The 12670-nt window shown below is 44.0% G+C and overlaps 1 protein-coding gene across 1 annotated transcript in view; it reads right to left on the bottom strand.

Annotated features, from left to right (window-relative positions):
- eepd1 (endonuclease/exonuclease/phosphatase family domain containing 1) overlaps nt 1–12171 on the bottom strand; it is a 63307-nt gene extending 51136 nt beyond the window's left edge. Inside the window, exons 1-2 of the mRNA XM_080441923.1 lie at nt 11018–12171; nt 9648–10117 (exon numbers count right to left, since the gene is read on the bottom strand). Of these exons, the coding sequence (XP_080298049.1) occupies nt 9648–10117; nt 11018–11524 (977 nt within the window). The 5' untranslated portion in view covers nt 11525–12171. The remainder of the gene's footprint in view (nt 1–9647; nt 10118–11017) is intronic.
- Nucleotides 12172–12670: the final 499 nt, after the last annotated feature.

The following is a 12670-nucleotide window of genomic DNA, read 5'->3' as shown; positions in this document are numbered from 1 at the left end:
AAATACTTTTGTACTTTCACTCAAGTACATTTTGAATTCCAGACTTTTACTTGTAACAGAGTACTTCTACATTGCGGTATCGATACTTATACTGAAGTAAAACATTCGAGTGCTTTTTTTTCACCACTGCGGACAAACAAACAAAGCCATGTTATTGACTCTCTGCTCTCAGCCAAGACTGTTTGTTCTGCATTTCATGTTGAGTAAAAAACTGAAAGACAAGCTCAGCCTCCTCCTCCTCCACTACACCCCTCCTCCTCCTCCACTACACCCCCCCCCCCCCATGAACTATATTAACCTCCGGTCGTCAGCCTCAGCCCCAGCCCGGCTAAATAATGGACGCGTTTCGTTTCACTTCCTTCTCCCCTCCTGAGCCCCGGCCGTGAGGAAGCAGCGGTAAGGAGCAGAGCAGTGACTCTCTCTGGCATATACTGGTAATATGTGGAGGTGGGAGGAGGTGGGAGTGTACTGGTGGTGGTGGTGAAAAAGGCTGGCTCTGTGTCCAGAAAGCCTTTGTACAGAGAGAGAGGAGAAGCACGCACGGCACCATGGGAGTTCATTGAACTCCAGTAGCAGAAGCCAGTCATAGCACTGCTGCTGCCTGGAGAAGAGCAGAGCCAGAGCCACGGCCCAGACAGACAGGATAGAAACTCCCACCCTCTGCGTCTTGTGATGATTCTCATGCGCGCGCGCACACACACACACACACACACACACACACACACACACACACACACACACACACACACACACACACACACACACACACACACACACACACACACACACACACACACACACACACACACACACACACACACACACACACACACACACACACACACACACACACACACACACACACACACACACACACACACACACACAGGGAGTCAGGGAGAACTAAAAGACGAGTCATTTTTATGTTTGGTTGCGCTCGGGTGTTGCGCTCTGAAAATAGCAGATCTACAAGTTCACAACGCGTCGCGCTGCGACGCGTTGTGAACTTGTAGATCTGCTATTTTCAGCATGCGACCGAGTGTAAAATCAGCCATTACGACACCATCAAGGCACTGCCACAATACATTTTAGTCGACTGAATCAACTGTAGATTTAGTCGACTATAATCTTATGATATTTAGTCGACTAAAACTAGACAAAAACTAAAACATTTCAGAATGACTAAAATACGTCTAAAACTAAATGGAATTGTATTCAAAAGACTATGACTAAAATCAACACCACACTGCAGTAAACTCAGCCCTGCATCTTGTGACGGTTCTCATGCACACACACACTCATGCACGTGCACACACACACACAGCGTTTTGTATTACTACACTTCTGAGGACAATCGGCATTTTAGGATGACGAGTTTCTGAATGCCATGTTTTTGGCCATTTTTAACCTTAAACTCTAAACGCCAAAAACAGCCAATCTACAAAGCTCACAAAGCGGGTAAAATCAGCGATTTTTTCGGGCACGACACTGGCTGCACAACTAAGTATAAATCAGGCACAACTCCAACTCCTACAGTATAGACGAATCCACAGACGCGCTGCCTGTAGGCGGCCATTGCTGCGGTGTTGCGGTGCGGAGCGTTGACACCGCAGCTATGGCTGCCTACAGGCAGCTACAGGCATCGCGTCTGTGGATTCGTCTATAAACCTATAACCTCTAAATGTCTAATCCTAACCGGAATGTTTTTGTTGTTAGAAGCAGTGGTGTAAGGATAAGGATAATTCCTTTTAACAGGTCGTTCATGAAAGTCCTTGCGGTCTTGTTTCCAATGAGAACCTGTGAGCAATTGGGGTTAAGAGTCTTGCTCAGGGACAAATTTCATATCATCGGCACATATGCTGGGATAGCCTGGAATCGAACCTGGGGCAACCAGGGCCAGCTCTGGTTCCCTAGGCGGGCTCACTAACCACTCAGCTATGGCCGCCCCTAAAGTACATTTACTTGGTACTTAGCACACAACGCATCGTGAGCTTGTAGATCTGCTATTTTCAAACGTTTCAGTACTTTTACTTTTGTACTTTTTTCGCAGCGCGACGCGTTGTGAGCTTGTAGATCGGCTATTTAAAAAAAAAAGAAATCTGTCCCTCGTCTACATTTATAAAATACGTAACAAGGGCCCAAATATTGTATATGTATATATGTCATACAAACTGGTCTCTCAGTGCAGGATGAACCCCAACAAGTTCAAAATGCACAGAATTGTAAACGACACACGTGAACGTATTCACAGTCATCTTCAGGTCCTACACTTCCTTGTCTGCCATGTTATACCGACACATCACCGGAAACAATGATGGGTACAGAGGAAGCAAGCTTCTCCTCCTCCTATAATGGAGGGGACTGTATTTTGCTGTGTTGTGCCTTATACACTGGGACAACCCCATAATCCTCAAAGCCCCGGCCTGACCCTCTGGACATCATGGCCCAAGTACTGCCAAATATAAAAACAATGAGCTGACACTTACATCCTCAACGTGTAAGGCTTGTACACAACCAGGGCTGCCAACATTCCACTGTGAGAATCAAGGATTTCTTTTTTTTGGAGGGGGTAAATAATACTTTTATTTACTTAAATAAAAGTATTGATACTTTTACTTGCACACTTATAAGTAAAACATTTGAGTACTTTTTCCACCACTGCCAGAAGGAGATGTGGTGGAAATCAAGGAGACTTCCAGCAGAATCCAGGAGGGTTGGCAGCCCTGGCACGCGCACGCACGCGCACACACACACACACACACACACACACACACACACACACAGAGCACTGCGCAAACAGACAGTATCCTCCTCGTAGCCTGTTCCCCTCCTAGCCTAGTTGTTCTACACATTATCACAGGTGCATTAGGTAATAGGTATATAGAAACAGGGGAAATGGGTGGCGTGATCACAGAGGAGCAGGATCTGGCTGTTCCAAATGCAGGGTTGCCATGTCCGCTTATTATAAGCAACTTTGGGCTTTGTTTTAAAGTTGCTTGTTCTGGAAAAGTTGCCATGAAAATATCAGTGGTTGCAATTTTTTGGGCTCGTTTTCTATACAAGTGTACTTATTTTGGGCTTGCTGTGTAATGTTGTTTAAACTAGTCTTTCATGCCAAGGACCACCGAATTAATATGTATTTGTCCGGACCGTGACAAATACATTTGTGCCAGGGACCCCCGTATCAGATTGGTGTTGTTAGAAATGTTTCAAAAATATTCCAAAATTCCCCCCCCCAAAAAATGTAATAGCAGATCTACAAGCTCAGTAGATCTTGTAGATCGGCTATTTCAAATAGCCGTAGCCCTAGTAGTCGCTTCTTTTGGCCTTGCTTTCATAGACCTGGTTGCTTATTTCTCTCGCACAATCTGGCAACACTGGTTCCAATGCAGAAGGTGTGCGTGTGCGTGTGCGTGTGCCTGTGTGTGTGTGTGTGTGTGTGTGTGTGTGTGTGTGTGTGTGTGTGTGTGTGTGTGTGTGTGTGTGTGTGTGTGTGTGTGTGTGTGTGTGTGTGTGTGTGTGTGTGTGTGTGTGTGTGTGTGTGTGTGTGTGTGTGTGTGTGTGTGTGTGAGTGCGTGCGTGTGCGGACTCTATACTATAGAACATAAAAACTTTATTAATCTCCGAAGGACAAATTAAGAACCACAGCTGCTCTCATCAGCAAATCACATCCAGGGCAATAAATAATACAACATAAAGCAAAGATCCAATTAAAACGACATCAATCCAGTGGATTAAATGCCCCCCCCCCCCCCCCCAAGCGTTGTAAAGCTTAACGGCCGCAGGTAGGAATGACCTCCCTCCTGTGTGCCTCTCAGAGGAACATCTAAAGTTGAATTAAAGTTAAGTTAAACATTCTCAAACAGGGAGTTTAATCAAAAAATTGATTAAGAAATGTCATTAGTAATGAATGGTCTGGAGGACTCTCCACCATCTGAGCCAAAGATCTGTCATCGGTCATCAGGCTCTATTCTTAAAGGGATAGTTCACACAAAAAAATACTTTTTTTCCCTATGGATTAGTCACCCCATGGAGACTTGAATTCATGGATATTTTTGGGTTTTAGTCGCATTCCTAAGCCAATAATAATTTGATGACCAGTGGACCGGTAGGCAGTGGTTTCCGGTAGGAGGAGACACAAAGGAGACTCTTTATTGTGTCCCCTACCGGAACCGCTGCAGGTCATCAAATTATTGGCTTAGGAATGAGACAAAACAAAAGAATATCCATGTGAAGATCGGTAAAAAAAAAAAAGTTTTTGACTGCAGAGCTTGGCTGTACACACAGCAGAATCCTCTTTACTGTAGGTTCATTAGACATAGTGTAAAAATAGACCCATGGGGGTTCAGTTTCACCTCAACGTCAGTTAAACAAACACTCATGGCTCTGCTGTGAGTGAGGGTGTTGTTTAGTGACGGACAGACACACATGGGTCACGTGATGTGTGCAAAGTAAGGTAATGGGGACCAATTTCATTTGACTGTGACACTTTATGACCATATATAAACATTTATTGTTGCTCTACGGAGCAATTTAAGTGTCATAACAGCAACAGAATGAACCAGGAGAGACACTAAGAGATAAAGGTTCTGTATGATGTTATGTTTTTGAGTTAGTCAACCCATTAAACATACAGGAACGCATAGCCTACACAGTGTCATTTTAGATTTTTTTTAGCCATAACCATTATTTCATACTTTGGGCTATTCAAAAATAGAAGATATACAAGCTCGTAGCGCGGCACCGAGTGCCACGCTACGAACTTGTAGATCTGCTTTTTTTTGTTTTTTTTGTAAAAAGTTGCGCAAATCTTTGAATATATATGTTTTTTTAAAGCGAACATTTATTACTCATATCTTTGCTTCTAGGGATTCTACAAATGTCTAAATCCTAACAGTTTTTGTTTTGTTTTTTAAACGTATGCAACTATAATATGAGTGGCATTTTGTTCAAAACAAGCCAACCCTGCAAAGTTTGGAAGCCTATATTGATGCCAACCAGGATGGAATATGAAACATCGGATAGATCCGTCTTGACCACATGACTATAGAGATACTGTGTAGCGATTTGCGTGATGTTTGAACAAAATCTGTTAGGAGTAATATCAAGTTGTTGTTGTTTTTTGTGTGCAAGAATCGGCCTCCTGGTGGCGCTACAACAGGCCGATCTGACAGAAATTCCGGGCAGAGGTTCTGCTCTGGCATCCAGGGAGTGTGCGTGCACAGTTTCGCTGCGATCGGGGCCAACCGTGCCGGAGATTAGCTGTTCACAGACGGACGGACGAATGGCTGGGCGGACGGACGGACGGACAGACATGGTGCAAAACATAGTCTCGGCCACGCCTTCGACCCGGCGGACACAATTAATAAGCTGAGACAATAAGCACATGTACAGTACAGTGTGTTATTATGACATAACACCGTGCGACAATGTGTCGAGTCGAGCCAAGATTGTTTCAGAGCGGACCACGGCGCCGCCCTGCCCACGATACTGGCTGCATGCCATGCATGATGCATTAATGTCAACCAAACCCATTCACCAAGGTGCCAAGTAGGCAGGTTGTCACCGTTACTGTCACACACTGTCACTGTCACTGTCACTGTCACTGTCACACACTGTGTGACTGTGTCATTTTATTTGACTGAGTAAAATGTTTATTTTGTCCAATCTGTATGGCAGAGTAGAGTTAACCCATTAAAGCCTGGAACGCATCTGTGTCATTTTAGATTTCTTTGGCTGTTCCAAAAATAGCAGATATACAAGCTCATAGCGCAGCACCGAGTGCCGTGCTATGAGCTTGTAGATCTGCTATTTATTTTTTTTAATCGTGAAAATTTGTATTGTAATATATATTTATTCTTTTTCAAAGCAAAAATTTTAAACTCAAATCTTTGCTTCTGGGGGTCCCTGCATGGAACAAAATATTTTAAGATGTCATTTTGTCATTTTTATGTCATTTGTAGAATAATATATTGAAAGATTTGCGCACATTTAAAAAAAAAATAAAAAAAATAGCAGATCTACAAGCTCATAGCGCGGCACTCGGTGCCGCGCTAAGAGCTTGTAGATCTGCTATTTTTGAATAGCCAAATAAATCTAAAATGACACAGATGGGATTTAATGTGTTAATACAATATAACTTATACAACAGGAACGGTTGTATTTTGTCTCCCTGCTCTTCTGTTGAGACATTTAGATCCTGTGTCTAGGTCTTGGACACGACCTTTGACACGATCCCGTTTCTGGTTCGACACAAATTGTGACCTGCAAAGGGTCACAATGCGATTTCTCCCCTGAGCAAGCGTGCAGGCTCCATCAGCTCAGTGGTAAAAAAAAAAATGTCAGCACTTTGTGCAGGAAAGTTGCACACAGTTGCATACTCCATAGATTTTCTCTTTAATGTTTTATCTCGTTTCATTGATTATTGCGTAGCCTACATTTCATCTCTGCCGGTCGGGTGGAAACCTCACATCTCTAAAACCGTTTACTTTTCAGGATTTAAAATCCAAAAAGTAGCAAAACGTAGCAGATCTAGCGAGTTTCAAGGTTGTAGATCTGCTACTTTTTATGCTTTTGTGTGACAAAGTAGTATGATCAAGTATGGCATTAAAGGGATAGTTCACCCAAAATAAACTCGCCCCATGGAGACTTAAATTCATGGATATTTTTTGAGCGGCAGCGGTTCCGGCAGGAGACACAAAGGAGACTCTTTGTGTCTCCTACCGGAACCGCTGCCGCTCATCTAAGTATTGGCTTAGGAATGCAACAAAAAAAAAAATATATATATCCATAAATTCATGTCTCCAAGGGGTGACTAATCCATAGGAAAAAAGTCATTTTGGGGATGAACTATCCCTTTAGTTTATGAAAGAAGTAAGAACACAAAAAGTTAGAAGAATACGGAGATAAGATGTTTCTTGCCTGACAGCAACGATATGCACACAGCTCCAAGGCCAATGCCTTGCTCGTGGGCACTGTGCCAGGTGTGCATGTCCTTCCTTGACCACGAGCTCAGAACAACAACACTATCTGCTTTTTTTTGCCCAATATTTGCCCCAGAATAGAGATGATAAGGCCTCAACATGCATGCCTTCTGGTTTGGGAGAACCCCACATAAACACTGGGAGGACATGACATGCAAACTACTGCTCCACACAGAATGTGTTCGAACCCAGGGCCTTCTTGCATTGGTGACCCTGCCTGCCAACCCAACCACTGATCCAGAGTGAAAAACCATGATGTAGGCCAGTGGTTTTCAACCTTTTTCATGCCAAGGACCCCTTGAGATGTATGTGTCCGCGGACCACCATCTGAAAATGTTTTGTGCCAGGGACCCCCCCAGAAGCAAAGATTTGAGTTAAAAATGTTTGGTTTAAAAAAATATATATTCAAAGATTTGCACACATTTTCAAGATTTTTCAAAAATAGCAGATATACAAGCTCATAGCGCGGCACTCGGTGCCGCGCTATGAGCTTGTAGATCTGCTATTTTTGAATAGCCAAAGCTTAAGCGGTTAAAATGATTGTGACGCTATGTTAACTAATTTAGCTGGGGACCCCCCTGGTACTCCCTCAAGGACCACTGGTGGTCCCCGGACCACTGGTTGATAACCACTGATGTAGCCTAGCCTCTACTTTTGATATGATGCTGTTGTCCATTAACCCATTCAACCCGGGAACGCATCCGTGTCATTTTAAGATTTATTTGGCTATTCACTGAGTGCGGCGGCGCTATGAGCTTGTAGATCTGCTTTTTTTTTTTGTATTGTGATTTATTTATTTTTTTACATTTTGAACTCAAATCTTTGCTTCATGGGGGGGGGGGTCCCTGGAACAACATATTTTTGAGATGGGGGGTCCGCAGCCAAATACATATCCTTTTGGGTGGTCCTTTGCATGAAAAAAGGTTTGAGAACCACTGATATAGTAACATACGTTTTTTTCAAAAAACTGTTAGGATTTAGAAGACTTTTGTAGAATCCCCCAGAAGCAAAGATTTGAGTTAAAAAATGTTCGCTTTAAAACATTTAATATTCAAAGATTTGCACACATTTTCACCATTCAGATCTACAAGCTCGTGGCGCTATGAGCTTGTAGATCTGATTTTTGAATAGCCCAGAAGTATAAAATAATGGTTATAGCTAAAAAAATTCTAAAATGAAACAGTATGCGTTCCGGATTGAGTGGGTTGAGTAGGCGTAAACTGACCAATGATCAATCAACAAAATAAAAGCAACACTGAAAGTTTACAGCTTGAAACTATTTACACACAGAGGCCAATAATTCATCCCTGGTACAACAACAACTCACATGTGGCTTCTAACACTAAATAGACAACATGGTGCATTATGGGTCATATACTGTATAACAACGGTGGTTTTCAACCAAGTGGTCCGGGGACCACCAGTGGTCCTTGAGGGTGTACCAGGGGGGTCCCCAGCAAAATTAGTTAACATAGCGTCACAATCATTTTTAACCACTTAGCTTTGGCTATTCAAAAATAGCAGATCTACAAGCTCATAGCGCGGCACCGAGTGCCGCGCTATGAGCTTGTAGATCTGCTATTTTTTTTAAAATCTTGAAAATGTGTGCATATCTTTGAATATATATTTTTTTAAATGACAACTTCGTTTTTTTTACAACCAAGGTTTATATTTTAGCTTGTAATTAAAGTAAATAAAAGATGCAATTTTCACGATATTTTTTACAGTGGGCGGGGGCTAAATATGTATTTTTTACACAATAAAAAAGGTCCTGTGGTCTTTGATGGCCAGATGTGAGTTATTGGGGTCTAGAAGAGCTACTGTAAATAATAATAAAGAAAACACCGGGTTATTGTGTAAAAAAAAATACATATTTAGCCACTGGACAGAATGCTGTAAAAAAAGATGGCGAAAATTGCTAAAACTATAGAAAGCAGTAAATTTAAAAAAAAGAACACTCATCTTTTATTTACTTTAATTACAATCTAAAACATAAACCTTGGTTGTCCTTTAAAGCAAACATTTTTTAACTCAAATCTTTGCTTCTGCGGGGGTCCCTGGCACAAAACATTTTCAGATGGTGGTCCGCGGACAAAAGGTTGAAAACCACTGCCGTCAGTGGTGGAAAGTAACTAAGTACATTTACTTAAGTACTGTACTTAAGTACAATTTTGAGGTATTTGTACTTTACTTGAGTATTTCCAATTTCCAATACTTTTACTTCTACTCCACTACATCTCAGAGGCAAATATTGTACTTTAACTCCACCACAATTATTTGAGAACATTAGTTACTAGTTACTTTTCAGATATAAATTATGATATTATGAAACATACATTAACCACTTTAGCCCTGTTTTATACATAGGCTATTTGAAAATAGCCGATCTACAATTTCACAACGCGTCGCAAAGCGACGCGTTGTGAGCTTGTAGATCTGCTATTTTCAAACATTTTAGTACTTTTACTTTTGGTACTTTAAGTACATTTTGATGCCAATACTTTTGTACTTTTACTCAAGTAAATTTTGAATTCTGGACTTTTACTTGTAACAGAGTATTTTTATTTTACAGTATTGGTACTTTTACTTAAGTAAAGAATTTGAGTACTTTTTCCACCACTGACTGCCGTATAATATCAATAAACTTCCAAAAAAAAAACTCACTCGTTCTCCAGCAGCGTCATGCACACGACCTCCTTGACCCCGGGGTTGTTGGCCTTGTCGGTGGAGCAGCCCTGCAGGTTCCAGGTGGCCAGGCGGACCACCGCCCGCCCGTCCGCCCTGCCGCCCGGCGTAGGGGGCGGCTCCGCCACGTCGGGCCGCGACGACACCATCTGCGTGGGCCCGCCGGGCGGGAGGTCCAGCTCCTCCTCGCTGCGCAGGCTGAAGGAGGTGGGGCTGGGGTGGGTGGAGGAGGAGGACCTGTGGTGATGGTGGTTGTGGTTGTGGTTGGTGTTGGTGGAGGGGGTCCGGGAGCGCTCCACGAACACGTGGAAGCGGATCTTGTCCAGCAGCGAGCCGTTGATGTGGTCCACCTTCACCAGGTCCTCGATGCTGCGGAAGGGGCCGCGCTGCGCCCGGTACGCCACGATGTTCCGGGCGATCTTCTCCGTGATGCCGCGGATGCTCTGGAGCTGGAGATACGAGAGAGAGAGAGAGAGAGAAATATTAACCCATTAAGACCTGGAACGCATCCGTGTCATTTTTAGATTTGAGCTAAAAAAAAGCATTATTTTACACTTTGGCTATTTAAAAATAGCAGATCTACAAGCTCATAGCGCGGCACCGAGTGCCGCGCTATGACCAGGTCTAACTGTTTCTATGATGTTCTGCATAGTAGTGTCTATCTGTCTGTCATTTAATGTCTCTATGAATTGAGTACAAAGGACCCCAATGGAAACAAGCCATATGGCTTTCTTGGGTTTTTTAATTCCTATTAGCTGACCTTGTATTGAACTGTACTTTCATGTGCTTTTTTTCTGCAAACTTCTAATAAAGTATTCAATCAATCAACAGAAAAACAAGTGTGTGAGCTTGTAGATCTGCCATTTTTTTTTCTGCTAAGAAAAAATATAATCTTGAAAAAAAGAAAGAAGGTAATTCTATAACGTTTGAAACATTTTAACACCACAAATCCATGGCACAAAATATTTTCAGAATGGGGGGGCGGGGCGGGGGGGGGGGGGGGTCTTTGGACAAATACATATTTGATATGGGGGTCTTTGAAATTAAAAGGAATAGAGAAGAAAAATAATAATAATAAAGTAAATAAAATAATAGTAAATAATAGTATATAATATAAATTAAAACAACTAAAAAATGTAAATAAAATAATGGTAAATACAAATAATAAATGAATAATAATAATAATAATAAAATGATAAAATAATAATAAAGTAAATACAATTATAGTAATAAAATAAAATATGAGTAAATAAAATATGAGTAAATAAAATATGAGTAAATACAAATTATAAAGTAATAATAAATAATAATACAGAATAAAAAATAAAATAATAATAATAATAATAAACCTGTGCGGGGGTCGCGGTGTTGATGTTCATGCCGGTGCCGGAGAAGAAGCAGAGGTTCTGGTGGGGGTCCTGATGATGATGATGGTGGTGATGGTGATGATGGTGGTTGTGGTGGTCCGGGTGGTCCAGGGGGTCCCTCCTCAGCAGCAGGGAGGAGGACGGGCTGTGCTGAGAGGAGCCGGTCCTGGAGGACACGCAGATCTCCAGCCTGATGACCTCCAGCTTGGTGGCGCCCACCCCGCTGACCAGCGCCAGGTCCTCCACCTTCCTGAAGCCCCCGATGCGGTCCCGGTGCTCCACCACGCAGCGCGCCACCTGGCGGCTGACCCCCCGCAGCGTCATCAGCTCCTCCTCGGTGGCCGCGTTGATGTTCAGCCGCTCCTGGTGCACCAGCACCGGGGCGGAGAAGTTACACGCCGCGCTGAACTTGCGCTTCTTCATGCCTCCTCCTCCTCCTCCTCCTCCTCCGGTAGGGATGGAGCGGTGGCAGCCCAGGTTGCCCCCCATGGTGGTGGTGGTGTGTGGGGTCCAGGAGGGGCAGAGGGCAGCGATAAGGGGTCAGATAGATAGGAGGTGGTGGTGGTGGGCTCTTTAGTTCCAAAAGCTCCGGACGACCCGCGGCGTCAGAGAGAGACGCACCGGGACGACCCGCGGCGTCAGAGAGAGACGCGCCGGACGACCCGCGGCGTCAGAGAGAGACGCACCGGGACGACCCGCGGCGTCACAGAGAGACGCGCGGGGGAGGAACCACGGTCTGATCAGCGCCTGGTGGATCCGTGGGAGTCAATATAGATCCGATCACATGCAGCAGGGCTTCCCTTTAAACAACCTGTCTGTCTGTCTGTCTGTCTGTCTGTCTGTCTGTCTGTCTGTCGGGGTAAATAAAACGGCCGATCACACGCGCAGATCAAGCTGTTTATTTCAGCCTGTTCTTCTCTCATAGCGAGCGCGTGTCCTCTGGGTCTCTCTACCCTTCCTCTCTCTCCTGTCCTCAGTCTGTGTCTCTCTACCCTCCAGTCCTCTCTCTCTCTCTCTCCTCGATGTGTGTGTGTGTGTGAATGTCTCTCTACCCTCCTCTCTCTCTCTCGGTGTGTGTGAATGTAGGCTGACACATCCAGGGACACAGCTTCTATATTTGCCGGTATTTCCTCCACTCTCCGTTCAGCAGCGTGTGAGCTCTGTGTGTGTGTGTGTGTGTGCGTGTGTGTATGTGTGTGTGTGTGTGTGTGTTCAGTGGGATGACTCCACTCTCGCCGTCACAGCAGGGGGGCGTGGCTCCCTCTCTCTAACATCATGACAGGCTGTGGCCACATGATGCCCGCTGTCTGTCAAACTAACATGATCCGTGCGCGTGTGTGCGTGTGTGTGTGTGTGTGTGTGTGTGTGTGTGTGTGTGTGTGTGTGTGTGTGTGTGTGTGTGTGTGTGTGTGTGTGTGTGTGTGTGTGTGTGTGTGTGTGTTTGCGTGTGTGTGTGTGTCACAAAGTAAAGCTCTTTTAATGGGGTCAATGTGCCTCTCTCTCTCTCTCTCTCTCTCTCTCTCTCTCTCTCTCTCTCTCTCTCTAGATAGATAGATAGATAGATAGATAGATAGATTGCAGGCACGTGCAGAGGGAGGGCTTTTGCCTGCCCTTTTGCCTCAAAGTGCCCTTTCC

This window comes from Gymnoscopelus braueri (genome assembly GCF_963280865.1).
Source record: "Gymnoscopelus braueri genome assembly, chromosome: 11".
Taxonomy (NCBI): Eukaryota; Metazoa; Chordata; class Actinopteri; order Myctophiformes; family Myctophidae; genus Gymnoscopelus; species Gymnoscopelus braueri.
The sequence above is the reverse complement of the archived record's forward strand: the minus strand, read 5'-3'. Positions and strand labels throughout refer to the sequence as shown.